This window comes from Ostrinia furnacalis, unplaced genomic scaffold (genome assembly GCF_004193835.3).
Source record: "Ostrinia furnacalis isolate ACB-3 unplaced genomic scaffold, ASM419383v2 OfSCF7532, whole genome shotgun sequence".
In the NCBI taxonomy this organism is placed as follows: domain Eukaryota; kingdom Metazoa; phylum Arthropoda; class Insecta; order Lepidoptera; family Crambidae; genus Ostrinia; species Ostrinia furnacalis.
This window is the reverse complement of record NW_021137771.1, coordinates 44,175-69,658: the sequence shown is the minus strand read 5'-3', so window position 1 is coordinate 69,658 and position 25,484 is coordinate 44,175. Positions and strand designations below refer to the sequence as shown.

At 36.0% G+C, this 25,484-nt stretch overlaps 2 protein-coding genes across 3 annotated transcripts in view; one reads left to right on the top strand and one right to left on the bottom strand.

Annotated features, from left to right (window-relative positions):
* Positions 1 to 9,683: 9,683 nt before the first annotated feature.
* The window catches only part of LOC114365020 (peptide transporter family 1), a 40,746-nt gene continuing 24,945 nt past the window's right edge, over positions 9,684 to 25,484 (bottom strand). For both annotated transcript variants that reach the window (XM_028321439.1, XM_028321440.1), the window contains exons 2-13: positions 21,991 to 22,069; positions 19,202 to 19,343; positions 18,914 to 19,000; positions 18,294 to 18,568; positions 17,920 to 18,002; positions 16,025 to 16,189; positions 15,431 to 15,556; positions 14,429 to 14,551; positions 13,978 to 14,312; positions 11,912 to 12,131; positions 10,606 to 10,842; positions 9,684 to 9,876 (exon numbers count right to left, since the gene is read on the bottom strand). In XM_028321439.1, the coding sequence (XP_028177240.1) occupies positions 9,718 to 9,876; positions 10,606 to 10,842; positions 11,912 to 12,131; positions 13,978 to 14,312; positions 14,429 to 14,551; positions 15,431 to 15,556; positions 16,025 to 16,189; positions 17,920 to 18,002; positions 18,294 to 18,568; positions 18,914 to 19,000; positions 19,202 to 19,343; positions 21,991 to 22,069 (2,031 nt within the window). In that variant the 3' untranslated portion in view covers positions 9,684 to 9,717. The remainder of the gene's footprint in view (positions 9,877 to 10,605; positions 10,843 to 11,911; positions 12,132 to 13,977; positions 14,313 to 14,428; positions 14,552 to 15,430; positions 15,557 to 16,024; positions 16,190 to 17,919; positions 18,003 to 18,293; positions 18,569 to 18,913; positions 19,001 to 19,201; positions 19,344 to 21,990; positions 22,070 to 25,484) is intronic.
* LOC114365021 (esterase E4-like) lies at positions 12,141 to 13,967 on the top strand. Its single transcript, XM_028321441.1, has one exon. It carries the CDS (start codon positions 12,249 to 12,251, stop codon positions 13,965 to 13,967), a length of 1,719 nt encoding a protein of 572 aa, XP_028177242.1. The 5' UTR covers positions 12,141 to 12,248.

Here is a 25,484-nt window from a genome sequence, read left to right as displayed (position 1 = left end):
AATGCATCAATGTCAGCCGCAATACCAAGATGCTACTTCGATTGATTTATGGTCACCGTTGTAACCTAATTTGTATGTAACATTGCATGGCATTTCTGTAGGTACCTAAACATAGGTTTGGAGCCTTGCTAGTTTAGTTAAAGAGGCTCACAGTAACCTTGGAAGGAATATAATTGTGATTTAAATGCGATCCGATCTTTATCTATTTCAAACTATAGATATGTACCTACTTAGGTACATTTTAATACAGTTTACAGGAATAGTTAGAATGAAAGAAGAACAGAAATAAGTCTGTTAACGATAAATTTTACCGGTTTATTCGTATTTCAACGGAAAATACAATTTAATTAACAAGTTATTATGCATTAAAAATTAAGGCTGAGTTGCCCCACCTTATTTTAACCGTAACAATCACAATAACCGGTGCTTTTTGTATGGAATTTGACAGATTTTTTACGTTTGTATAAGTGAAAATAAGTGCAACTCAGCCTAAGTGATTCTATAGACTACAAGTTCTTCCAACAAAAATCGCTTCAAAAATCTTGACGCTACATTAATTTAATGATTTCCCAAGTTTCTTTTTCCAGTTAACATATTATTATTCACTGCAGTCTGCTTTAAGATGTTATCGCGATTAAAAAAACGTAACGTTTTCAGTTACAGCTTTATCCACCGCCTACCCGCTTTGCCCAGCGAGGGGAAAATTATTCGTCCATTGGCGCGTGAAGACCTGCGGCTGACAGCGCCATAACAACCCGTCTAAGCGGCCATCGTCTGGACTGCTCGTTATTTAAACACTTTCAAACTGTTACATGGTAAACGATTTGATGCTGTTACGAAGTGTTTTTCATCGACCGCTTCGTTTTGAATAGAAGGATTTAAAAGCTTCTCGTGAGTGCAAACGCTCACCTCAGAATCTCGTTTTGTTAAAAGTGTAATGCAGTCTAGTCCAGTCTGGGCTGTCTGCTATCTGTACAAATTAATGTTTTATTTTTGGAGTTGCAGCGGTGGGAAATAGAGGTGGGAATAGTCGTTCTATCTGTACAAATGATATGAACTGGTACGGATGGATTCGAAATCCTTTACTGCCAACGGGATCACGTCAACATGCCTTTCGTGACTTATCATGTCACATAAATTGCTGACTGAAACAACAATAAAAATTCTGAAAATAAAAAATAGAGGAAATAACATACAAACGCGTTGTTGCTTTTTTGTTTTTCTCCCAAGATACCTAGTTCAATTTTGTTAGACGTTAGGTACACGGAACCCTTCAAGTGCAGGTGAGCCTCGCACTTTTCAAATTTTCTTTTCATGAGGTTGTACAGTTCACTAGTATATGCCTATTCACTCTGGCCCTATCATGCCTGTTTTAGGTTTGTATGGCTCCATACCCCAAAATTACTCTTTGTTAGTTAATTATTCTCTGTGCTCGGATCCTTTGTTACATCTGGGTTTGAAAAAGTTATGGTGATAAGAGCTTTAATTGTCTTTTAGAAGTTGCTTTAGTACCTTTCACTTTGTTTCGGCTATATTCAGGATGTTACATTTTGGCAAAAATCTAGAGTTCACAGATATTAAGCTTAATATGAAACGGATTTATGTTCAGTTGTAATTGGGTAAAATACTTTTGATGAACTCCTGAAAAGCATCGGTGTTTCCTTGTTTCTTTTCTGATTATTACACCACTATTTCATAAATGGAAGAGTACATTTTAACAAATTAAAATCTTGAAAATGTACAGTCGCGGAATGAAAAGGTTCGTCACCTTAGTGTCGGTTTTCGCTTGCACTGGGTACTGTAAGAGTCAAACCTGCCAACATTACAGTGCAAGAAACAGTACTGCTAACATTTAAATAAATATGACGTTTGCTAACGAATAAGGTTTTGCTTGTTTATTTAATCCCATCAGCGGGTCTAGTCAAAACGCACTTTAAAATCGCAAACCCATCGCAAACCAGTCGCAAACAAATAAACAAATCGCAAAAGAGGTCGATAACAAAAAAGGCTTAGTCAAACGGCAAAAAATCGAATCGCAAAGCCCTACCTATCGATAATCGAAAGACTGGATTGAAATTTCCCATACAAAGGCTTAGCCAACATGCATTTAAGACTCAATCAAAATCGAATCGAATCGCAACACCCGCCATTTTCATTGCGATTACTAAAACCCCGGTGATAAGCTTCGATTCGATCGAAAACCAATAGGGTGAGTTGCACCACCTAACTTTGACCGTAACTATGACGTTAACTGGTGTTTTTTGTATGGAGTTTGACAGATTTTAGACGTTTGTCAAAATTAAACTAAGATGGTGCAACCCACCCTAAATCTGTTTTGACAAATCCGTATCGCGATGTCGTTTTGACAGTTAGTTTGACGGCAAAGCATAGACGTAAACAGAGAGCAGAAAGAAGGAAGAAACAAATTAAAAAAAAAAATAAAAACAATCGCAAAGTCATAGACATTTTTTAACTTTTATTCGATTTTGAATGAACTTTTATATCGCCGCGTCGTTGGTGGTTCAATGTGCATTTTGGCTGCCATTTTCCGATCGAATCGAATTACTGGTGACGCGGCGACTGACATTAGTGAAAACTTCCTATTGGTTTGGGATGGCATTTTGACTAGACCCACTGTGCAATGCAGTGATGACATTGACCAATTGACAATAGTTTTTTTTATTTAATAGACATAATAATGGCAGGTTGAACCAACAAGAAGGTTTTAGTTTATCAATCATGATAATCTTCTTGACAAGATAAATTGTCAAACAACTTTGATCAGAATAATTTTGAACTTTACTTAGAAACAGTTAAAGATTATTTTCTCTAACTCGAGATTATTCTGTAACATAGTTTCAAAAGGTAATATGTGCTCGCGATTCGTTGAAGGAATCAATTTGAAAACTGACGAACCTTTTCATTCCGTGACTGTACATATCGTACCCGATAAGCAGACATAAATGCGAAGGCATGAATTAGTTTCAGGAAAATACAAGACTCTTCTTGCACTTGTGGTGCTAAGTAGGAGAGATTGAAAAGCGTACCTAAAATAACAATTTCAATGGAAACGAAGTTCAAAGGCGATTAACAATTAATGTGCTTTGACATTATCATTTCGTCATGGCTAGTTCATGTTGTCAACAGCGACCGTGTGAACAGACCCTACGCCTGCTATTAAGTATTCGCGTACTCGAATTTGTCATGTCTATAAATTAGCTAGTCACCCTCTATAAACAAGTAATTTCGTTCGCTATAATTTGGCGCTAATTCTCGTTCGGAAGTGCAGCCCGCCGCGACCCTGTAATTGATTTGGCGCGGGCAAGCGGCGCGACACGACACGCGGCGGCCGCGCGACGCGACACGCCCCTCGCGGTGCTCAATGGGTTTACGCGTGAGATCGCAAGTCTGCACCGAACGCGCTGGAAAATGAAACACGCTTCGTGAAAGTTGGCGCATTCAATGACAGAAATGTGGACAGAAAATGGCCACGAAAATGTCGTTAAAATATTATGGCTACAGTGATGATTGATTTTTATTGACATTCATTTCAGGAAATTTTTGCGCGAGTATATCGTACAAGTACAAGGTCCTGTAGTCAAATAAGGAATCTTCATAGTACTTATCGGGATTTTTTAATTCCTAAGAAGCATTACTAAATTGCACCTGTTATAATCATATTACATACCATTCATACCAAGTCACTCTACCTACAGACACAAAATTTTATTGTCTACTAAGTAGGTAGGTACAACATAATTCCATAACAGATTGATAACTCAAAAATCTAGAACCTACCTCTCTTAAGAAAGATATATGTATTTTTATTTGTAAAAAATGTTTTTTTATAAAAGCAATTTAAATCGACGGAGCCCTCGGAAATCATACCCTGGCTCGGTCCAGACCACTTTTATTGCTCGTATTTTTCACCCGCTCGTCAGTCACTGCCAGCAGCGGCAGCCATGATGGCCTGAAATTTCAAATTAAATTTATTTCCTGGAACCACTTTCATAAGCGAATATATGGAATATTTCCATTTTGTTCCCTTTACAGTTTCAATTTCATATGCTTAATTACTCTTGTGAAAAACTCGCGTAGTTATTATGAAAATTTATAGTGGCAAAGCCAATTAATTAACTGTCTTAATCTTAATCATGGCTTATAGCTGGAAAATACTTACTGGAAATATTATTATGAGAATGGGAAACTGGAAAATGTACCTATTGCGGAAATAAGAGCGGAACTGCGGACGTTGATTTCGAAACAATATTTATCTCAATGAATTTCTGTTGAACACCATTGTAACACAGAATGATATTTATTATTTCGTATTGATAACGCGACCTGTAGTCATACATAGTACAAATTACCTATTTCATAATTTATAGTAAATAACGATGTACCTAATGTGACTGCCATTCAGTGTGTAGGTACCTGCATATTAAATTAACAATAAATGGAGTCGGTTAAAAATTCATTCACATTACTAAACCTCTCGATTGGCTTACCGCATAATTTATTCATACTACGAAAAAAATATTGGCTCAATTTGTCCGATCGAGTTTGTTTTTCGCATGCGACTTAATTTAATTTTCAGTTGGTTTTTAACCGCAGTTGGCTTTGGTTAATTTATTTATTTGTCTGCGTACGCTTGGTGGAGATTATCCTTCGAGTGCGGGGTCGGGGGTTCAGTGCTTTGTAAAGGCCGCGTGCGGTGCACGCGCGCACGCGTCGTCAAAAGTGCCCTGCGCGTGACGCCCCTTGCAAGAATGTTTTTCTGACTGCACTTAATTAATCCGTCACACTGGTTAATCGCTGTTATTGTGAATGTCGTAGCCCTGCAATCTTGTTCGGCGTTTAGGTCAAATTGGTGAAATTGGAAACTATTAACTTTGGAAGTTGTTTACTTTGAACGGGAACGTATTTGTGATGAAACTGTTTGTGTTTTTGACGCACTCTGATTTAAAAGATATTTGGTACAGATTATAAATCCTTTGAACCTGAAAATGAATCATAAGTAAATGAGTGAGCAGTTTGAGTACCTAGGTAGTTAACAATTCTCACAGTAAATGTTTTTCAAATAATAAAATAAGACAGCCCTGTAATCGCACCCGAACCCGAAAAGACCAAATTAACATACGAATATCAGCCATACTTTTTTCATATCTACGAGTACATACGAGTACCTAGGTAGATTTTAAATATGTACAGATATTTTTATAACTTTTCGGTTCTTTTCGGGTTTTTATATAGGTAACCTATGACACTCAGCAATAATGTGGCTTTCTATTGGTGAAAGAATTTTCAAAATCGGTTTAGTAGATCCCGAGATTACCCCTTACAATTTAACAAATACATAAATACAAACACACAAACTTTACCTCTTTATAATATTATTATTATAACTAATGAAATAAAACTATATTTTGCTCATCGTTTATTTCCTATGTAGGCAAATCTACCGCCTATAGATAACAGACTAATCCCATCACAATCATAGCCCTAATTTAAAAAAACACAAAAGATTATATTATCACAAGATATTTGATCTCTGCCTATCTAGACTATAAAAAGATGTACTGCGGCGATTGTTTGAAGTAGGTACCTACATACAGTACGTTCTGGACTCAATAGAGTGGAAACTAAATCATCCCCTGAGCGACCCCCGCCCGTATTTGTCTGTCTGTTTGTTGTGTTTAAGCATTTATTATACGCAATTATTAACAAGTCGTCCGCAGGCACAGCACTTCACTTGCACGCGTGCGGTTCTCAAATGTTTTTGGTGTTGTATTTGTATTATTTTTATGTCAAACATTTCAAAACTCACGTTAAATGCTAATGCTAGATACCTAACTATTTTAAAGGATTTTTATAAAGTTATAAAATTTTTAATTAAATCTATAGGCCTTGTAGAGTAGACAAGAAAGAAACGCGTTGCTTCTGCTCCATCAATAACCAATTGGAACACAACGAAAACGTAGGTAGTTAATATTAAGTCAAATTGACATAAGGTAGTGTCTAAATATTCATAATGCATTAATACTATTAGCAATACAAAATCGCAGTTATATAGGCCTAAAATTTTTTATTAAGCCGGTATATAGGCTACCCATTAAAAAAAATCCATACTATTTGTAAGCATTTCTTGCAGTAGGTAGGCTTATGCTTTTCGCTTAATAGAAAAAATGTCTTCAAAAGTTTGACAACCGCCGCCATTTCGACCCCAATCGGCAACATGGAGGGTTAACCGCGCCGCGCCGCCCGGCTGCGCCTGCGACTATGGGAACTACACACAAATTACCCGAAACCAATTGTCTAATGTGTTCACGCCATTTAACTAAACAGATTGATGTAAGAGCCACTCTTTACTGTGATTTGTATTGGATCGGTCAATATTTGAACTGCGGTGATGTGTGTGAGTTTTGTTTTTGCCGTTTTTAGCATGACTTGCGTTTTCTTTTATGTTACTTTTTATGTTTATAATTTGTGTAAAAACCTACATTACATGAAGGTCATATGAGTTACCTTACCAGTTATTTTTGGTCATAGTCATAGTCATTAATTTATTCCTTTGAATAACACGTTATATCAACCATGAATGCGGTTTTGAAATAATAACAATTTAAATGAGATAAAAGTTAATCTAGACTGGAGAGATTGAACCAGTTTAATAATGAATTATTTAAGCAGCTTAATTATCAATTTTACCCGTTTATAATATGTGTCCGCCGCACACTGTTTCATCTCTCATTACAATTTACAAATAAATACAAGTAGGTACAAGTAATTAAAATTTTGTGTGCACATGCATTTTTTCAGGAAATTGTAAAATTGTAATGACGCGCCCAGACTTTGATTAGAAACTGTCTAGTCACAGGACTACAAAATTAGTAGGCTAGCCTCCTTATAAAGAACAAGATCTCGAAACAATTCTTTTCTCTTCATTTAATTCTATAGTAGGTACCTAGTGTATGCCTATAAAGACCAAGAACTACTCAAACAAGTCGGCCTTCGAGTCCGAGTGAGACACAGCTAAAGTTCCACTTTGAGCAGATCGGTACAGCCGCGGGGACTCGGGCGGGGGACAGGACACACATTTCCAAATCTGCCAGAATATGTTAAGTTGGATCGAAAATTCCAAGTCGGTATAATATAAGAGACAATGACGAATTAAATACATAAGAAATGACTGTAAAATCGATACCCACAGCGTAGATCACGACATCGATAAAAGGTTTAGAAAAAGATATAATTACTTTAGGTATAATAAACTCCCTTCTGAAAATGGTACAGTTTTTTATCCACAACGGGAAAGCTCTTGTCTTGTATTTTGGTCTAATAAGATTCTTTTGAAGAAACAGGATTTTTTTATTAAATTATTTAGATATAGATATTATGCATGCATTTAGTAGATAATGCTCTTAGCCTAGGATACTGATTGTTAAAATTTTCTCACTATAAACACATTTCAATAACGTTTGTCACCAATGTTTACGTTTCATTTTAATTAAACAAAAGCACAGTACTGTAAAGTAGGTATACATAAACACTGAATGCTTACGTTAGGTCAGTATACGGCCGTAGTAAAATGAAAAGCGAATTTAATACCCATTCTAAATCTGTGTAGTTTCTCGCTATTTTTAGTCTGTGCACAAAGTAGTCCACAAATAGGAACAAAGAACAAAGATTTTTTGAAGTTCAATTCTGTTTTCCGACGACTGTGAGTTCAACGAGAGGAAATGGGAAAAGTCGGGAGCTCATTTAAAGCCTCTTTAAGGAAAATTCAACCTTGTTTTTGACTTGATAATGTATTAACTTCTATAGAAACACCAACACTGGTGTACGCCCATGATCAAAATATTATTTTGATCCTAGAGTCGTTTATTTTTAGTTTCTAGCTTATCAATGCTTAGGCTTTTAAGTTACTTTAACCTTAATAAGTTTTGTTTATACGATTTTCATACGAGCACGAGTATGTATGTAGCTTGTAGCATCAATAAAATAGAATGAAGAGAACAAGATAATCAATTACAATTTAGGTAAATATTTGTATTTGAGTAACGTACTAAAACGGGACTTTTCCCTATTTTACCCAGTCCAAATCAAATAGGTAAGCCTATAAAGATCAAGAACTACTCAAACGCCCCTAAAATAGCGACTAAACATACCTTCTAAGATACAGCTTTGACACACCGTTTGCGAGACTTCGTGAAAGGAAATCGATAGAGCTGTCAGCAGCACACTTTCAAATCTCTTTGAGAAAAGTGTATCTGTACTCCTTTGTAGAGATTAACTTGATAAATAACTAGGAATATTCGATCTTTTGGATTAAAGTTGGCTTTATTTATAGTATGTTACTTTCTGTGTGCTTCTCTAGACACCAACACCCGTATTCACAAACGATACTTGCTTAAGTGAAGCAGGAAATCGAACGCACAGCGTTGAATACAGCTCTATTGGTTCGTGTGTCACCCTGTGCGTCCACGCGCACTGTGAGTAATGTTTGTGAATACGGGCGTAAAATAAGTACATACTCGTAGATAGTTTAACCTTCGATTTTGTAGATGGCGTTTCAGCATTTTTGTTATCAGTATTTCTTCTTACTACTAGCTACCCCAGGTAGGGTATCGTATGGCAATCATCTATACGTCTAGGAATGGGTAGCGCATTTTCTTACATAACTTTTCAATTCCTATCATTGGAGGTCCGAAAATATTTCTCATACAATTTGATACCATAATGATCATTCTTCATAAAAAATTTAAAACCTACATATTTAAAAACATAATCATTGATATTCATAATATCACTAATCATACACTTAGTTTTTACTAATATTTGTTTTCATATATTTTTCTATACTAATGATCGAAACTCATAATCATTCGAATAAATAACTATAATATTCATAAATGTGATGTATCCTAATATTTGTTTTCATAAATTTATTACTCATAAGTGTATTTATCCATATTATTGAAAATCATGATGTCTATATTCGTATTAAATCGTATTTTAACGTTTAATTAATTTGAAATGGTCCAAAACAGGCAATATTTTGTGCCACAAAACTAACGTGACAGAAACGAATCGCTGCAAAACCGACTCCACGTAGTCTTGTCTGCCCTACCCCTAGAGTGTAATTTAAAAGCCGGAGGCGCGGAGGGAGGGCAGCCCTCGCCCGCTGCGTTATAAAGTAAATTATTCTGAAAAACAACATTATGAGTTGAAGTATGTTCTTAGTAACAACATTATAAATTAAAACAATATGATCAATGAATGTTATGAAGAAAAAAGATCTGAAAATAAAAATTATGTATTTTAAATCGTTCTTGGTAGTAACAGTATTGATAAAAAAATTATGATTACTAACTGTTATGAGCTCCGATGGTAGTAATAAAAATGTATGAATAAAAAAAGTATGAAAAATAAAATTATGAAGAGAGATTATTATGAACACAAATCGGTAGTAAGACAAAGAATAGGATTTAGAATTTTATGTGAGCCAATATAGAACCCTAGGAATGATTTACTTTTTTTCTAAAAACACCTCAATTCATGTACTGTACTCGTTGTCGTAGCGTAGTAATTAAATAGATGGGCGCTTTTGAAACAAATACAATTAAACACTTCTTTACTAAAATACTAGTGTGTCAATATGAGAAAAAAATGAAACAATTGAAAACTATTAGTAAATTATTTAATTAAAATAGGCATCTAATCTTGGCTAGGTTTCTCTGGCATTTTGATCTCTTCGACTTGAGGTAGGGCTTCGGTGCTGGACTGCAGCTTGACGTACTTGTATCGGAAGGCCATGGCGGTGAATATGAACATATCGATCAACATCAGGCCGGCGAATAGGAAGAATTCCTTCCACTGAAACAAAGGGGTGATCATATAAAATGAATCGAAACAAACGCACACAATCGAAACACACAAATGAAAAAAAAAAACAATGCAAAAAGAATAATATAATGATGATTATGGTAAAATAACAATAAAATAAATGTCAAGTCTTTTGTTATGGAATAAAACAGACATGTATTTTTACAGACGCAAAAGGAATTAATGTTCATCAATAATGTAGAGTCGACCAGCACATCAGACTAAGTACATTTTGGATGAAAAATAAATAGTACTTATTATTACAACCACGGATGTTATGGATATCCGTAACCGTAACCGAAACTTTCGGATATCCGAAATAAAAAAATTCCGAAACCGTAACCGATTCAGTAGTTTCGGATAGTTTCCGATGTAGGCATTTTAAATTGATTTTTGTATAGCATTATAAATGTAAAGGCATAACAGCCTGATTTACCTACCTTTATAATGCCATCCAGTATCAATTTTTATTTTTTTATTACTTTTTATTCGATGTAAAGTGTGCGGCCATAAATAAACCGTGTTGGACAACTATTGCAAATTGCATTCTAAAGCACAGATATCCGTAACCGTAGCTTTCGGATATCCGAAATAAAAAAAATATCCATAAGCATAACCGAAACCGGTATAATATTATTCCCATAAGTATCCATAACATCTCAAATTACAACAATGCCAACTTGATAAGTCGTCGGTCTGGTCGAATATTTAAATAATTACCTGCGCGTCCAAAAAGTTTCCTTCGACAATCAGCACCACGATGAGGTTCCCGAAGGCCACGGTGAGCAGCCACACAGACTGCAGCACCGACTTCATGCTGGCAGGCGCCTGCGTGAAGGAGAACTCCAGGCCTGTGACCGAGAACATCACCTCGCCCATGGTCATCACCACGTACTGTGGCACCAGCCACAGGATGTGGACTGAGTTCTCTGGTGTTATCATGACGGCGTTGGCGTCCTGAGGAGATAAGGATTTTTAATTCGTGCGTGGAAAAGTATGCGTAAAAGATGCGCGGTCAGTTCAGTCTGCACATATTTGATGCACCTACATACTCGTACTTGAATTATGTGCATATTTGAATTTGGTTACGTGTAGCAATAAGCTTTACGAGTATTAAGATTATTATGACACAGTCAATACTATTGAATGAATGTTAGATTAAATTTAACGAGCGGATATTCAAAACTCATCTCCATTTGCCATTCGAAAACCGCAAATGGAACTGAATTTTATTGTGAAACGACATCCACATATTACTGCGGATGTCGTTTCACAATAAAATTCGGTGATTGTACTCGTGACTTTTCACTGTGTTAATAAAAATATTGTAATACGTTTAACGTAATATAACTGAAGAATTTCGATACTAATCCGGGAAAATTAATAAACTAAAAATACTAATTGAATATGTATTAAGCTAATATTAATTGGCAAAAAAGTGAAGATTTACAATGAATCTGCAGAACATATTATCACCTATATCGGATTCCAATTGGAAAGAGATTAATAACAAACGCTATTCGACCAAATAATTATATCGGCCATTTAGTTAGGCGTGGTGAAATTAGACCGAACGTTATTCGATCAAATGATAAAATACCGTGAAAAATACCGACAGCGATTTAGGAAAGTCGAGACTCACTATGTTTGTTGTATATGCCTGGAAACGATGCTATTGTGTTGCGTAATACTTTGTGCTGAAGGCAGCATAAATAAGGATTTATGATGACGATTCTGCTTAATTTTTTCAGTTTATATGTATAAGCGTTAATCTTGTGGGCAAATAAAAGTCACATGAAATCATGCATGTCCACGTGAATCACAACTATCTGAATAGTGATAGTTATGATGCGGCAAGTGTTCTCAACATGTTAGGCAGCAATATCTAAATGCGTTGGAAAATGTAATAAGAATGGCGTTGAGTGGTAGGCATAGATTTGCGGTGCACGTCATGTCCCCTGGTGCATCCCAGGGTTTAATTATATTTATGTATTAACTAGTATAAAGGGATTATTGAGATACTTACATAAGACCCATTACTGTCTTCATAAACGTTAATAGTATACACGGCACCGTCAAGGAATTTGAAGGCGTTTATTACTATTTGGCTGTTAATAACAACATCATAAGTTCCCTTTTCAATGGATATCTGCGTGCTATTACTGCTCGTTATATTTAATTTTGTTCTATTCTTCTGCGAGTCGATTAAGTTTATCTGCGTTACGCTGTTCAGGTTTGATAAAAATCTGGAAATGAAAACAAATTTCAATTACGATTTAGAAAAACAAGTTACATATGAATTCACTTCATTATTTCTTTGAAAGTATTCTGCATTTGCATGTTAGTCTTGTTAAAAATGAGTGATGTTTTTAAAGAGTTATTGTATTATTTTTTTGTTTGTGACGCAAGTGAATTCCCAAACGTTTCAAGTGAAATTAAAACAGGGCAAAATAATCGGTAAAAGATCGGAGACAGTTTTTGATGGGCGTTCTTATTATGTTTTCTACGGGGTTCCTTACGCCAAGCCTCCTGTGGGGAAACTGAGGTTCAAGGATCCGAAGCCTCCCAGAAAATGGAAGCATCCATTTGATGCAACTGTTGAATATCACGGAGCCTGTGCTCAATCACATATTGTACATAAACATGGATTGTACGGATATGAAGATTGTCTTCATTTGAATATTTATACACCTATGTTGCCAAGAGATTCAAGTACACAGCCACTTAAAGCTGTATTGGTGTATGTTCATGGATATGCATTTACATCTAGTATAAGCCACATATACGGAGCCGACTTTTTGATAGAGCAAGACATCGTTTTTATAACTGTCACCCACAGAATAGGAGTGTTTGGATTCTTAAAGGTTGATGAGAGTGAACCGGATGTTAATATGGGATTAAAAGATATAGTAATGGCGTTGAAATGGATAAGAAAAAATATTAAGCATTTTGGGGGAGATAAAAATAAAATTACATTAATGGGAAGCGACTCGGGAGCGACGTTCTTGTCATTACTGCTAATGACAAAACACAGAAATATGTTTTCAAAGATGATATTGCAGAGTGGGTCAATATTTTCTCCTTCGATATTTCAAAGTGATTACCAAATGGAAAGGGAGACATTTAAAAGAAACATTAGAAAAATGGGTATTCAAGACTTGAGAAACGCTTCCAGTAAAGACATAATCTCTGCTTCACAAAAAATATACAGCAGTAAAGAAATTATTAATTTCCAAAAACCCATTGTGCCTTTTACTCCCATTATTGAAAAACAATCAAATAACTCTTTGCTAACGATAAGGCCAGAAGAATTTTTTAAAAGTGTTAAGAGACGAATAAACAAGCCAATTTTAGTTGGGTTCAATAGCCGTGAAAGTATATCGGAAGTAATACCGTTTTTACATAATTCACATTATTTGAACTATTTTTCATCCTTTTTTAAATTCATGATCCCTTTCTCAGATGGATGCGTGTTTAATTTCACGTCTGATACTTACAACCGAGTTGCCAGTATAATAAAAAGTCATTACTTCAATAATAGTATTAATGAAAAGTCCATTGATGATTTTCTACAATATACTACAGATTTAAAGAAATATCCTGTATTGAAATTTATACAAGAGCATCTGAAAATTTCTAAAACAGAAACTTTTGTATATAAGTTTAACTATGTTGGAGCTTTTAATGCAGTCAGAGCCACATCTATGACTGGAGCTAAGGTCAATGTCAAAGGAGCCTCAAATGGCGACGAATTGTGCTACATTTTGAAATGTGAACCATTTTGGGAAAATTACGTAAAAATACACAACGAAACAGAAAATCGCGACAGAATATTCATTAAATATATCACAGAGTTGTGGGCGAATTTCGTAAAGACTGGCAAACCTACGCCTAATCCCCAACCAGGACATACAGTGTGGAAACCCATAACACAAGAACAAAGTTATATCTTGCTTTTTGGAAATGTTACAAAACTGGTTGACACCAAAACAGAAAAGGACACGTTTGCATTTTGGAATAATATTTACACATCGTTCTACTCCAAAATTCACTGTTCAAAAGAGCCACATGAAGAACTTTAATGTGTCTTACCTGACACTAACACCATCTAAAGCTTTATCGTTGTTGTCAGTGAAGTTATTGATTCCTCCTCGCTTAATGAAGAAGGAATTAGCTGTTTCTTCTTTCAGGTGAAATTGGCCGCTGAGATATAAGTTAGCGCATTCGGTGCCAGGCTGGCCTTGTATATCATAGGGCAGGTCCAAAAACTTGTCAGCTCCAATGTCGAGTTTTTCGTAAGCAGATAGAGGTCCAATGGTGACATTGGTTTGGTTAAAACTGGGCAAGTCGAGCACGAAATCACAGTTATAACCATTGTACACCCTCAGTTGTGCCAAACCGGCCGATACTGGCGTACCATAGCTTGGCTGGAATTAAAATTTTCGAATTAATGGGTTGCTTACGAAGTTAATTTTTAGTAAGAATCAACACAGAGCTTTTAGAAGGAAAATTAATGTCTTATCATCATGGTCGTAGGATTTACCAAAAGTTTAATCTCAACGATCCCGGAAATGACAAAAGCAGCGGCAGCGAGGATTCCGCCCCAAATCATTTTATGCAGAGGTTTCCTCACGAGCCTGCACCAAGTTAAGAATGGGTAGATTGCCTGAAATTAAAAAATCACCTTATTTTCTACGTTTAAAACTTAGAAAAAACTTATTACTTAATTAAGTATTGTAAATTACATAAAGATAAAATAATTACAATAAAGATTATTGATTTGATTTTGTTTTCAAATCTTTTTTGTAGCTATGGCTCTCAAATTATTATGCTACACAGAGAGCTACAAATTACAGGTTTTTTAAGTTTAAGAGCTTTTGTAGTTTGTAATTTCTGACTCCTTTAGGAGTAAACATTGTCTGTAAGATTAAGACAGCCTTGGCCTATAAACCCGAGTCAAGCTGAAAGTAGGTAATGAGGTAGGTACGTAAGTAATACTTAGTTATAAGTTCTTGAGTTTCCTTTAGACATAATACACACATACATGCAAACTAAGTCTTAGAACTTCCTACACTTTACAACAAAATGCATCGTCTGACATGCTTCATACACTGCTTTAGTGCAGGTACAGACGATGGCACGTCAATGTAAACGCTGTGGGGTGTTATGAAGCTGTAATTTGAGCGAATTAGCTTCCAAAATTGGTAGTACTGTCGACTGTACTTCGTTCCAACCAAAAGACGTCGGATGCTTAAAAAGGATTTCCACTACGATTACAAAAGGCACAAATCAAAATTAAGTTTTATTCAGGAGAGCGCGTTGAAAATGAGAATTTGATTTTATGTTGTTCATTCATATCCTCTCTCTCCTACTTTGTTTTTGGGTTAATCGTTAGATGCGTATTTTAATTTTCTACCTCTTGTTTATTTCAACTTTTTCGTAAAGATATCCCAAAAACCACTATTAAAAGTTTAGTGATTTTGGACAATTTGGATTTATGGCCGTTTCGTTTATAGCAACGAGCTATATCTTCTTGTGCACTTACCACTTCGAATATAGGGATGAACACTAAGATGAGCAGCGGGTTCAAGACTTGCATCTGGTCGGGCTTCAGCGTCCAGCTGCCGATGTCCTGGCGCATCCTGGCGGCTTGGAACGTCCATCTCGAGCCCTGGCAAGATTATAATAAATTATTAACTTTTTTATTACCTACTTATTATGATACCAACAGACAATCTATCAAATCAAGATATCAAAGGTAATTAAGTAAAACTTATAAGACTTTACTGTCTCCTCTAAACATTATGGGGGTATGTAGTTATTTATGTAATTTGTTACGGAACATAAGAAGGTACAGTAAACAACGCCAACGCAACAACAAACGCCTCTAATGATTTTGTACGGAGCATCATAATTAATTTCACGATTTTGACTCTCCTTTCATAAATCAAAGTACCAAAAAACTTCCCTTGAAAACTCCAAATATATTTCCAATTTTATACAGCCTGCAGTACAGCGTGTACATAATGTACCGTTCTTTTAGTACACCACAAAGTTACGTCACGCCATCTCATAAAGGGAAAGTTGCTTACTTTCCAAGGTATTATAATTTTGTTTGAAGATACGTCACAATACTCACTTGTTGGTCGAAAAGGGCCCAGAAAACTGGCAAGGGAATGTAAAGCACCAAGACACGCAGTAGAGACTTGACGTCATCAATCAGGGACTTGTCGTACTTGTCGTCGGCGTGGTCCAGCCAGTGTTCTCTCTTCTCTTTGCTCTTGAACGACTTGACCATGGCATGCTGGAATTATTAATTATATGAGACACTGGATAAAGGTCTATCTTTATTTTTTTTATTTCACGCGTGGCCTGACACACGGCGTTTCAGAAATAAATGTAAGTACAAACGGTAAGTAACCTTATGTATTATATTTCGAACGGGTCAACTAATTTAAAAGACCCAACGCGATGGAGGACTGTTGTGGACGCCTTCTACCCCATCTACATAGGGGACATATAGGACATTGTCAAGTAGGTAAGTCAAATTAAAGGCAATGCCTCGTTGGAATTTGCTCATATTTTTAATTAATATCATCACGCACGTGTAAGTAATATGTCATGGGATTGATTCTTTAATTGAAATTTTCTTAATGACCTCCTCTTACAAATAGAGACAATAGAACAATAAATTCATATAGTTTGATTAGTTGACTCGACCTAAAATCATTCTGCCCTAAGACATACAGACTCATACAGATAAGTAAGATGTGGTCTGACCTCTCTAGGCCCAGGACATGCTAAATGTCTGATAACCAACTAAACAAAACAAAAACAGCATTGTTGTGTTCCGGCAGTTCGTATTAAGATAACCAGTTAGAATAGAATAGAAAAATCTTTATTTGACACAAAATAAACAAAAATACAAATATCCTCTGTCTATCTTGAGGATACCGAATGATGCTCGCTTCCACCTTCGACCTGATCATCACTTTCCACGGTCAGTTGCAGGCTAAGAGCTTCTTTGATGTGAATAAAAGAACTCGTATCACAATCGTCCGAATTTGAGCTAGTTCAAAAATATGAATGGAATGTAGGTCCTACTACGATATCAAAAGGACTGTTTAACACAGTATAAATTAATAACTTGTTTGTGGAAGTTGGAGGAAGGAAGTGGAAAAAAGACGCTTTGTGTGAACCAAGTTATTATGTAAATATGCAAGTACGAGTGAGTATATTTGAACCGCAAATACAATTTTCGTGTCTTAGAGAAATTATTGTGCTCTCGGACATATATTTGTTATCATTGCAATTTTAATACAGAAGATAATTTGATAGTAAATATACTCGTAATCGCAAATCCGAAGTCGGTTTTGGTAACATGAGCATTTTAAACGAACTCTGAGCTGTTTTTTACAACTCTTACCACAATAAAAACGTTATAGTAATTGGACAAGTTAGCGTGTCAACTCAGTGCCTCTTGTAAGATTCGAGATCGCTATCGCTTCGCCACATGCACAAGTTATGTATAGTCGACAGCATATCAGACTACACAGTTTTATAGCAAATTACTTGTAATAATTAAGTACGTACTCGTATGATTCTATAATGTTAAGCTTGGTACTATCGCCTTAATTTTGAACTCCTCCTATGTTCTTCTGATAAATTTCGTTGCGGGTCCAATGACAGTTTAACTTTCCCCGGGACAAACTGACCTTCATTGGTTGGGTTTTCATGGCGGTCAAGCTGTAGATCCTGGCTACACAGGAGTTGCAGTTGTGAGAACGAGATGTGGGAATAGTCCCGTTACTATCGCCTATACATGTACAAGACAGTAACGATTGTATCCGTATTTATTGAATCAATTAGATCTGTAATGTAACAATTTCAAGAGGCACAGGTATGATGTTGGGCACAGATGTAGTGAAACTATACGAGTAAAATAATATTTTTAATATGATATTAATTAAAGCTGTTATCGATTCAAATATTGTGATCGAGGTTTCATTAATGTACTTATTAAAAAATACTTACTCCAATGCAAGAAGAAACTCTTCCCAAAACATTTCCCGCTGGACTCTTGATAATGTAGAGCCGTTTGCCAGCCAAGAAGAACACTGTAAAAAACTTCTTGTTGAGGTTTTGTTGTGACCAGCGAATTGTATGGATTAATTAGAAACAGTCATTAGAAGTCGTTAATAACTTGAGCTTAAATATTTAGCCTTAATGTGGCACTTCATATCTTATCTACCTGCACTTTATTATTACACGAGTGAGCAACTATTACATTCGAAATAAAACGATTTTATCGGTAAAGGTTGACAGTACCTGAGTATTTTGTCTTCGATACATAAGTGCAAAAACCTTTAGCTGAAAGATCTACAACGTCGGAATGTGATACTACTTACGAATTGATATAATCATCAAAATGCCCGGGACACCGAACGCGAGTGAAAAGCAATCACTTTCCCCGAAGCAGTGGACGTCTGCCCTGAAGATCGGGGTGATGAAGGTGGATATGAGGCTTCCAGCGTTGATCGCGAAGTAGAACAGCGAGAAGAAGTAGCCCAAGTACTTCGCCTGTTCGGGCAGCTTGAACTGGTCCCCGCCGAATGCAGACACGCAGGGCTTGATGCCTCCTGTCCCGAAGGCGATGAGCAGCAGCGCCAACATTGTGAACTCCCTGAAATGACACGTGAAAGTCAACTTCGAACTGCTCCTATGTTTTTCTGATTAATTGACGAACGATTAACGAACTTGACCTTCATTGCTTAGTTTTTTATTGACAGTCAAGCTGTAGATCGTGGCTACACAGGATTTGCAGCGGTGAGAACGAGGGGTGGGATAGTCCCTTATGTGAAAGTTAAGGCCTTACATCAGTACGTATTAAAGTATATTAAGTACGTAGCTCGCTTCTAACTCTTAGGACCAGCTTTATAACAACATGAATTCTGAGCTCAACTTTGAAGATTTAACTTTAGGTTAGCATACAAAATTAACTCAGTAACAAAAGCGTGTTATTACGCACATTTGAGGTAAGCTGACCGGAGGCATGGCTGCAAGAGAGATCAGCACGCTGCCCGCCGCGTACACCAAGGAGAGGTACAGGATCGTTCTGAAATTATACAATACAAAAAAAAGATTACCAATCAATACTCGATATTGTTTATGGAATAAATGACTAATAAGTATGATTATAACTCTATCAAATAAAAATAAATTACTACCTACTGTCTGTCTTTACAGGAAAGAATAGATCCATTGTCATTATCTTATGTATGTATCCTGTTAGAAGAACAAATAAGTACGTATGTACCTGAATCGTCCCAACCATCCATCGGCGATCATGGCCCCGATGAGGGGGAAGAAGTAGGCGAACATAGTGAACGTGTGGTAGATGACTGTGGCGCCATTCGCCGTGAAGCCCAGCTTGTCTCGCAGGTACAGAGATAGGATTGCTGGAAATCAATAATATGTATAATCGTACCTAGCCTACGCCAAAAGAAACTGGCTTATCTTCTGACAAATAAGGTAAAGCCGAATAGTAACTTGGAACCGAACTGTCCATGTGAAAAGTTTTTTAGGTCTGGTTTCCACCAAAGCGATTCCACAACTAAGGAGAAATAGGCTGCTCTACACTCCGATCCATTTTCATCGAAGCTGAGAGGAGAGGAGGTGTGAAAATTATGAAATTATTAGACGATCATTCCAAACACATCTTCCTCTTGTCTCCTTCTATCATATTATTACATTACATATTATGATGTATTTGCTTTGAATACGATGAAACTACAAAAGTATGACGGATGGACTTTATGGGAAATTGAAAAGCACTCGCAAGTTAACTACTTTAAGTAAACTTGGTCCTTTGACAATAAAGTTTTAGTTGCTTAACTCCTGAGACGTTTAAACATTGATTAGGTAAGTTTTATCGCGGCGGATATAAATAGTTAATACTCGTAGTTGTTTAACTAACTCGATAATTATCTTCATAAAGCTAGAAGAAAGTGTAATAGCTCATAATTATGTTACATAAAATCGACTAATGAGAGCATTCGATAATTTTCATCAGTGTGATTGGTTTTGGTCAGAGAGTTTGAATCTTTTAACACCTTTGCTGCGGCATAACTTTCTAATACTTTCCATTCCTTCGGTACAAGGTCGGTAAACCTGGTATTAAAACTTACATTGTGGCGGCACAAGGCTTAAAGACCTTGTAATGTTTAAGATATATTAATTTTATTTTTGGCTTCATGTTAATATATATTATGTTTTTTTTCTTTGAATATTAATATTAATGCATTTATTGNCTCAACGTGTTAATTACAGGTTCCGCATTCGATCACCCGAATAGACACACTATAAGGGCAAAAACTAGCCCTTCTGTAGTTAACCAATTTGAACCTTGCCTCAAGTTAAAATAATACGGATGAAAAAACTGGACCCATTTGTGAATTTAGGGCCAACTTCAGAACAAAGATTCTTTGAGGTTTCTTTAAAAAAGATAATTCTATTGATCTAGGTATATGGCATTGAAATAGAAGTGCTTATTATCGATGGCGAAACCGCGACACAATTTCATTCACTGATAACTGAAAACCTATTCGTTAAAGTGGGTCAGAAAATGCGTGACAACATGAAGTACTAGGACTTATTGCAAAAGCAATTACCTCTTATTTCTTGGTGTTAGAGTCGATAGTGATTGTTCATTTGTCTTGTTATGTCAGGTTATTTATTGCCTTTTGTTTAGCTATTTGTAGTTGTAGTTACAAATGAAATTGAACAATGATTTGTTGTGATGTTGATTCAGAAAACTGATTCATTATTGTCCTGAAGTGGGACTTTTTCTAGTTTGAAGTGATTGTTTACTATTATTTATGATTAAACTGGTATATCTTAGAAGTTACGTATTATGGTAGATCATAATATCTTAGAATGTATTATGCACCTAGGGTTGCCAGGTCCTCGACTTTCGCTTGGCACGGCAACCAAATAAAAAGCCTAACAAAAGCCGGACAGGCCGGACAAGGCAATATTTGGCCGGACAAGTCCCTAAAAAGCCAAACATGTCCGGCTAAAGCCGGACGCCTGGCAACCCTATATGCACCCGTAATGATCACTTATAATATTAAAATTGTTCATAGCACATTATTAAGTAGGTGTAAAACAATCATGTACGCCACGAGGAGGACAGATACAGTTATGATACATAAATAAACTAGGTAGTTGTATAGTGTCTTACACTAGTGATTAAATAACTATGTATTTACATAATCAGTTGTCGTTACACCTGACAGTAAAATATTTGAAGAATGTCATCATAATTATACCTTTTTCCTTAACTTATAGAAGTTCTGTGTGCTTACCATGAGTTTAAGTTACGTGTGCTCGCTAGCGACTGCGTAAAAAAATGTCATTAATTGTATGATATATTGTGCAGCGCCCCTAGCGGCTACTTTCAAGAAACAAAATCTCTATAGAGATTTTTGACGTTTTCGCTAGCGAGCACACCTAACGTAAACTCATGGTAGGTACACTGATGATAAATGATTTCATCATATAGGTATTTTTATAACAATATTAGTATGTACTGGTTACCACGAGGGGTTTACGAGACTATTACATAACCATTTAGGTTATCAAGCTTGTGTTAAATGTGGTTTCACCATAATAGTCCAGTGGCAGCGGGGTTCGAACCCGCGCTCTTCGGATTACGAGTTGGCCAGTCCTACACCTTCACCGTTGGGCTTTTGTATCTAAAGCCTGGTCCGTGAGCACGTAGAATTTTGTCCAATGACCCCAAGCTACCCATCCTTATCGCTCGCGCGTAATTATATTGCTGTCGCGACTATGCGACGGGCGCCCGCAGTGAGTGTGCAAGCGAACTCATATAGACCCAATACATTGAACTATCCCACGCTTGACGTTGACAGGGGGGCGCCACCGTCAATACCGGATCGCTGGTTCCGATTTTTGCCATGTTGGAAATTAAATAGTAGAACGATGGTGGCGCCCCCCTGTCAATGAGTTTGGTAGGACAGTTCAGTGTGGGTCATCTATATCTCAATATTAATTGTACTAATTAAAGATTTATTAAGGACTTACTTCGCATTCCATAGTATGAAAACCTTTCGCAGAACTCATTTGTGACTATAAACGCAACTGATCGCGGGTAGCGTAGTTTCTGAAAAGAGGAAATATAAATTGATTAAAAAAATTGGCATCACCTAAATTTTACGAGGGTAATCGTCTATTCATTTCTTGTTAATTATATTGATTTATTTTTATTTTCCTTATTAGGAAAACATACAGCTTATAATAATACAAGTAGCATTAAAAAATAAGTCTTACACAAGCCAACGAGTTTTCACTGATTTATTGATACGATAGTTTGGTAAAATGGTAGTGCTAAATGCAAGTACATACAATTTGTAAAATACTCGTAATAACCGCTTTATAAAAAAATAAGTTAAATATCTTCTGTCTTAGATAATAATAAAAGTAAAAAATTCTGAATCCACAGGACATTGTTCTATCGATACAGTGTCTAGTTAAAAACAGTTAATAAAAACAACTGACAATAATAAACTACCAAATTCTTTCATACAGTTTCATAACTGTACTAGGTTTAATTTTTTAACAAAATAGTGAAGTAATTAACTTCCAATAACCTGTCTTTACATAATTGCCTTTTATTTCATTAGTGAACGTTACTTCACATTACATTCGCTCAGCAAATACAATTAACCTCCATATTTACGATCGAATTAAAATGAGATTCTGATTTGATTAGAGGTGAGTATACATAGATGTAACGTTCTTGTGAATGGTACAACACAGGTAAAATGTAAGACTAAGGCACAGAACACACGGTGAAACGCAACTGCAACGAAACTGCAACTTTCTGATGATTCTGATGAATGAAACTAAAACTGAAAGTTTCAAACTGGTCGCGTCATGTGTGTTCTCTCAACGGACGCTATGACAGAAACTTAGATGCAACTCAAAAGTAACTAGCAGTTGCAGTTTCCTTGCAGTTGCGTTTCACCGTCTGTTCTGGGCCTAAAGGTGAGTATAGACTAAAACATTTCTATGTAATGTAACGTTTTTGCGAATGGTACAGGTACAGTACAGGTAAAATGTATGACGTTTGGTTCGTGACAGGGTGAAACACTAGAAATTTCATAGAGCGACTCATTGTTCTGTTACAAGTAAGTGCTTGAGTCTATACTCACCTTTACTATTAGTTTACTAATCCTGCTTGGTTTCAGATAGGGTAATTTGGTATTATTTATTTGTCATGATGCAAAATGAATAAATGAAGACCCGTTAGGGGGTCTTAAAAGTCCTCAACGAATATTTTTTAAGAACGACTCGCCGGCAGAATTCCATAAATGGAGTTAAAAATTACCGAAATGAGGTTTTTGGCCCCAAGAAAACGCGTTTTTGACCCCAAACGATAAAATATTTCCTATAGGTACGAGTTTATAGCTTTTACCTTAATAATGTATACGACAAGGTCTAGACTCTTTCCCTAATTGGTAATAACAAGGGTATTAAAATATTGGCGTACTTATTGACTTCTGGAGGATAAATTTTATCTGAAACTACGAGTACTAATAGTACTGCATTACATACAATTAATGTGAAAACTACCTACTAATGGCAATGCCAGATTTTGTATGAAAGGTGGCGTCTTTTTTTTTTCGCGCGGCCATCGACCAAACTTTATTTTTTTATTACAAAATAGTGTAATAAACCAAACTTACTATGGCATGTATACCTCTAAACTCAGTCTGAACTGAGTTACGAGCATTAGAAGTTTGATGATTTTCATACTAGATTTGCTTTTTGCGCGCAAGTTTTGTAAGAAATTGTAACAAAATATTGCGCTATTTTTTTATTGCGCTGATTCTGCTGCATACTGATGTCTGGAGCCTTTAATGGATGGTATTGTTTGTTTACACATACAATATCACTATTTTGTTGCAATTTCTTATAAAACTTGCGCGGAAAAAGCAAATCTAGTATGAAAATCATCAAACTTCTAATATGCTCGTAACTCAGTTCAGACTGAGTTTAGAGGTATACATGTCATAGTAAGTTTGGTTTATTACCCTATTTTGTAATCAAAAAACAAGGTTAGGTCGATGGCCGCGCGAAAAAAAAAAGACGCCAATTTCCGGCATAGTCTTTTGATNGGTTTCAGATAGGGTAATTTGGTATTATTTATTTGTCATGATGCAAAATGAATAAATGAAGACCCGTTAGGGGGTCTTAAAAGTCCTCAACGAATATTTTTTAAGAACGACTCGCCGGCAGAATTCCATAAATGGAGTTAAAAATTACCGAAATGAGGTTTTTGGCCCCAAGAAAACGCGTTTTTGACCCCAAACGATAAAATATTTCCTATAGGTACGAGTTTATAGCTTTTACCTTAATAATGTATACGACAAGGTCTAGACTCTTTCCCTAATTGGTAATAACAAGGGTATTAAAATATTGGCGTACTTATTGACTTCTGGAGGATAAATTTTATCTGAAACTACGAGTACTAATAGTACTGCATTACATACAATTAATGTGAAAACTACCTACTAATGGCAATGCCAGATTTTGTATGAAAGGTGGCGTCTTTTTTTTTTCGCGCGGCCATCGACCAAACTTTATTTTTTTATTACAAAATAGTGTAATAAACCAAACTTACTATGGCATGTATACCTCTAAACTCAGTCTGAACTGAGTTACGAGCATTAGAAGTTTGATGATTTTCATACTAGATTTGCTTTTTGCGCGCAAGTTTTGTAAGAAATTGTAACAAAATATTGCGCTATTTTTTTATTGCGCTGATTCTGCTGCATACTGATGTCTGGAGCCTTTAATGGATGGTATTGTTTGTTTACACATACAATATCACTATTTTGTTGCAATTTCTTATAAAACTTGCGCGGAAAAAGCAAATCTAGTATGAAAATCATCAAACTTCTAATATGCTCGTAACTCAGTTCAGACTGAGTTTAGAGGTATACATGTCATAGTAAGTTTGGTTTATTACCCTATTTTGTAATCAAAAAACAAGGTTAGGTCGATGGCCGCGCGAAAAAAAAAAGACGCCAATTTCCGGCATAGTCTTTTTGATGTGATATTTATCTTTTTTTTAATGAAGAATTTGCAAATATTTGCGGCATTAGTTTTTATTGAGAGTTCACAAGTAGATCGTAGGTTTTATTATTACAATAAGGTTGTGTCAATACTAATGTGATAAATGATTCTAAGATTCTATCTGCATGGTTTTCCTAATGACTAATGCCTATTAAAATCGCGTCTACAATATTTGGTAACTAACGCCTTTTACTATTACTGAACTGCGGCCGAGACAGCAAAAGGGGTCAATGCGGGTTAACTGGCCCAGTCCCAATTATGGACCTAAATTCGGTTCGGCCCAGTCATGTCCAAAATTCCTCATAACGCGTCTGGTGGGTAAACTGGTAATAACCGGATCGCAATCTTTTTCCCAGCCGCGGAGCAATTACAGTCATTTGGTTTGGCAGCTTGATGATTTTGGACGGACCACCGACGGCAAATTGATCGGTAGGTTA

Excerpts from the sequence above, each read along its gene's own strand:
- LOC114365021 (XM_028321441.1), top strand. The coding sequence starts at position 12,249 with ATGTTTTTAAAGAGTTATTGTATTATTTTTTTGTTTGTGACGCAAGTG.